General features: G+C 38.3%; 1 protein-coding gene across 1 annotated transcript in view; it reads left to right on the forward strand.

Moving 5' to 3' along the window:
• LOC111321884 (uncharacterized) overlaps window positions 1–2,711 on the forward strand; it is a 12,033-nt gene extending 9,322 nt beyond the window's left edge. Inside the window, exons 13-17 of the mRNA XM_088756191.1 lie at window positions 156–230; window positions 770–863; window positions 1,126–1,231; window positions 1,824–1,886; window positions 2,002–2,711. Of these exons, the coding sequence (XP_088612317.1) occupies window positions 156–230; window positions 770–863; window positions 1,126–1,231; window positions 1,824–1,886; window positions 2,002–2,133 (470 nt within the window). The 3' untranslated portion in view covers window positions 2,134–2,711. The remainder of the gene's footprint in view (window positions 1–155; window positions 231–769; window positions 864–1,125; window positions 1,232–1,823; window positions 1,887–2,001) is intronic.
• The last annotated feature ends 378 nt before the right edge of the window (window positions 2,712–3,089 follow it).

Consider the following 3,089-nt stretch of genomic DNA (forward strand, 5'->3'; position numbering starts at 1 on the left):
CATACGTCAGATCATTTGATGATTTCGTTTAAGTTTTGATTTTAATAAATTTAGGACTTTAAAACGTAGGCTTTACGCTTCTAGAAGCACTTATCGAAAATAATTTTTTCGTCAGAGTTGTGAGAATGAAATGTATGATTGGACTTGATGTGTAGGTTTGGTGACTCGTGCAACTGTTGTGGTGCAGAAAACGGATCAACAAGGCGTCGTCGTTCAGGGAGAGGGAGCAGGTAAACCCAGCGTCCTTTTTGATATACTGCAGCCTATTGTTTTTGTTGAGGTATTTCAATGTTAAGTTTGACCCACAATTTCAAACGTACGATGAAAGACTAAGGTTTTATATTCCTATCGTGTTGTTAAGATACATAACCCGTTCATCCAGTTCGGAATACTGTCGCTACATTCGTGACATGATAGAACGAAAATGCCTTTCATTTAGCTTTAGTTATACACTGAAATAATCCTGTCACAACGACTTGAAAAAGCTGAATAACTCTACATCCTTAGTCGACATCTTTTCACCGATCCACAGTCTCTGTATTATGATGTATTAAACCAGAAGCTCATGACCTAGATTATAAGCTTCTGATTGAACTAAGAATGACCTTTGCGGATAAGAGAGCTGTCACACTAGCTAGTATCATACAACCGCCTGTGGGCATGATCCATGAGGGTAGACCTAAATGACGTTCCGAAGTGAGAGAAAGTCTTCATCCGAAATATTTCACAATAATGTACAATTGTACCTTATCATTTGTTTCTATTGTAGTGTGCGGTGTACGAAATATCACGAAACTCGACGACTGGCAATCAATACAGAGTGAGCGGGACAAACTTATTGTTGTTCAGTTTTATGCCAATTGGTAAGCCAAGACGACTCATTTCGTCACTTTGGTAATTCTTTCCTCTTATATTCTATTGTTTCCACGTAAAGCTACTGAACTTAGACCTTTTTGGTCATGTTGCTTAGTAGCTTACTCCTGACATTGTCGCCAAGGCCACTTTTAACAGTTTTGTTTTGTGACAAGAATCCACTTAGTTCACTTTTCGTTCTACTTTGACAAAACTTCATGGAATTGAGCCTTTGAAATAGAAAGTTAAAAATGCTATTGTATTTTGTTACAGGTGTTCATTATGTAGGTCTGTTTCAGACCCATACGATTCGTTAAACGCTAAATATGGAATGAACAGACAAGTTTTATTTGTACGGGTTAACATCGACCAGTTGAAGGTTGGTGACATCACTAACACTAATATTAGTCTCTTCGTCTAGTAGAATTGTCAAATGTTGGTTTGGCGCCTGTTATATCGTTCTGATTGTCTTGCCTTGGAAGTCATGTCTTTCGAGATTCTTTAGCCTGCAGTGCCGGCGTATTTTGGGCGTACGAGTGCACATTTTCGTATTAGGCCGCCATCTTAGATTTGGTAACTGTGTAGGATTGAGGTGAGGAAGTATTTGCCGAGGGAGTGGGTGTTAAGTGGAAAAATGGGCCCATTTTTCCACTTAACACCTACTCCCTCGGCAAATATTTCCTCGCCCCAATCCTCCACAGTTACCAAATCTAACATGGCGGCCTAATACGAAAATGTGCACTCGTGCGCCCAAAATACGCCGGCACTGCAGGCTAAGATTCTTCATAGAGTCCTGTTTTAAAATCAGTTTTTTGGTTGCGCGGAAATTTGCGAAATTCAACATGAGGCAAATCTAGGTTTCTGTTTGTTACATTTGTTATATTTAGCTGACTGACGCCAACTGAACGCCTAGTACAGGCTAATTAAACATGAACGGTTCTCCTTTTTACTCTCAATGTGGTTATTGACAGGTGATAAAACACCAACAGAGAATCACGTCCCTGCCTACATTTAAACTCATTTGGAACGAACAGGTATTTGATATATTAGCTAATGATTGGATAATTTTACTGTAGTCCTTTCACACGACTTCTTTCCATGTCATGAACTTTCAACGAAAAGAATTTCTCCTTTTTGTGCATTTATTAGACAGTAGCTCAGGTAGAGGGAACTGATATGGAGGATCTGAGGCAACAAATCGAGGAAAACATGAAGGGGCCAAGTGACACAATACCTCAAGAAGAACCGTCGCAGGATGATTTGAACCATGACCCGAGATGATACATGGCTGAAGTCCGACTGACCTTAATCATGTGATTATTTCATCAAAGAGCTCAACGTTTTTTGCTCGTGATAGAGAGTAAACATGGCCACCAGTTGATGGGGAAAGTAGAAATAAGTTCAAACGCGGACAATCAAGAAAGAGAAATGGATATTGTTAAAAGACAATTGGCATCTTGCAAGAATTTTCATTTAAGTGTATTTTTAAACTTATTTAAGAAAATAAAAAATAACATATATTAGAAAAAGCCATTCAGTTACTGTAAGCAGTTGATTATTTCCTATTCCTTTTGGCGGTCTTATCTTTCAGGCTCGACAAGCCTAATTTCCTTTTGACGGAAATATTACGAGAGTTTATAAATAGCAGACTATCCAGTCCATTCACTAGGTGTTGTTATCCATAACCCTTTCAATGTCTGTCGATGTTTGGCTCATTTTGCACGGATAGTCGTGTCCCTAACTGAGACTGAGGAGGCCAAGGACGGCTAACTTTACTTTGAACATGATATTGAACAAGTTGCAAACCCTAAAGCCATTTTGATAAAGCAAGAAACAGTAAATTGCCTGATTTCACTCCATTAATGTTTATGTTGTGGAGGGTGTCTTTAAGACAAGAAACGAAGGAGTGTCCAATACAAACTGTGTAGCGTAGGGGCCGTTTCTCAGAAAAAATTGTTCATTTGACAGGGGGTCAGCTAAATCGTTTACGGTATTAAGATAATTCAACAAGCTTTCGTTACTTTTTCTGGTCTTTGAAATTAGGTTGAATGGTTCCTTAGAAATGATATCTTGTTAAAGGAGCCAAATTTCAAAATCATCGAATTTATGAAATATATTTGGATTGAAAATGAAATGAAACCACGTCCCAGATATGACGAATATAAGGTTTCTGTCAGCGCTTAGTGTGTTTTCAGTATGGATGGCAAATATTTGTATTATATAATGTAAACTGTTTC

Source organism: Stylophora pistillata, chromosome 4 (assembly GCF_964205215.1).
Source record: "Stylophora pistillata chromosome 4, jaStyPist1.2, whole genome shotgun sequence".
NCBI classification, from domain to species: domain Eukaryota; kingdom Metazoa; phylum Cnidaria; class Anthozoa; order Scleractinia; family Pocilloporidae; genus Stylophora; species Stylophora pistillata.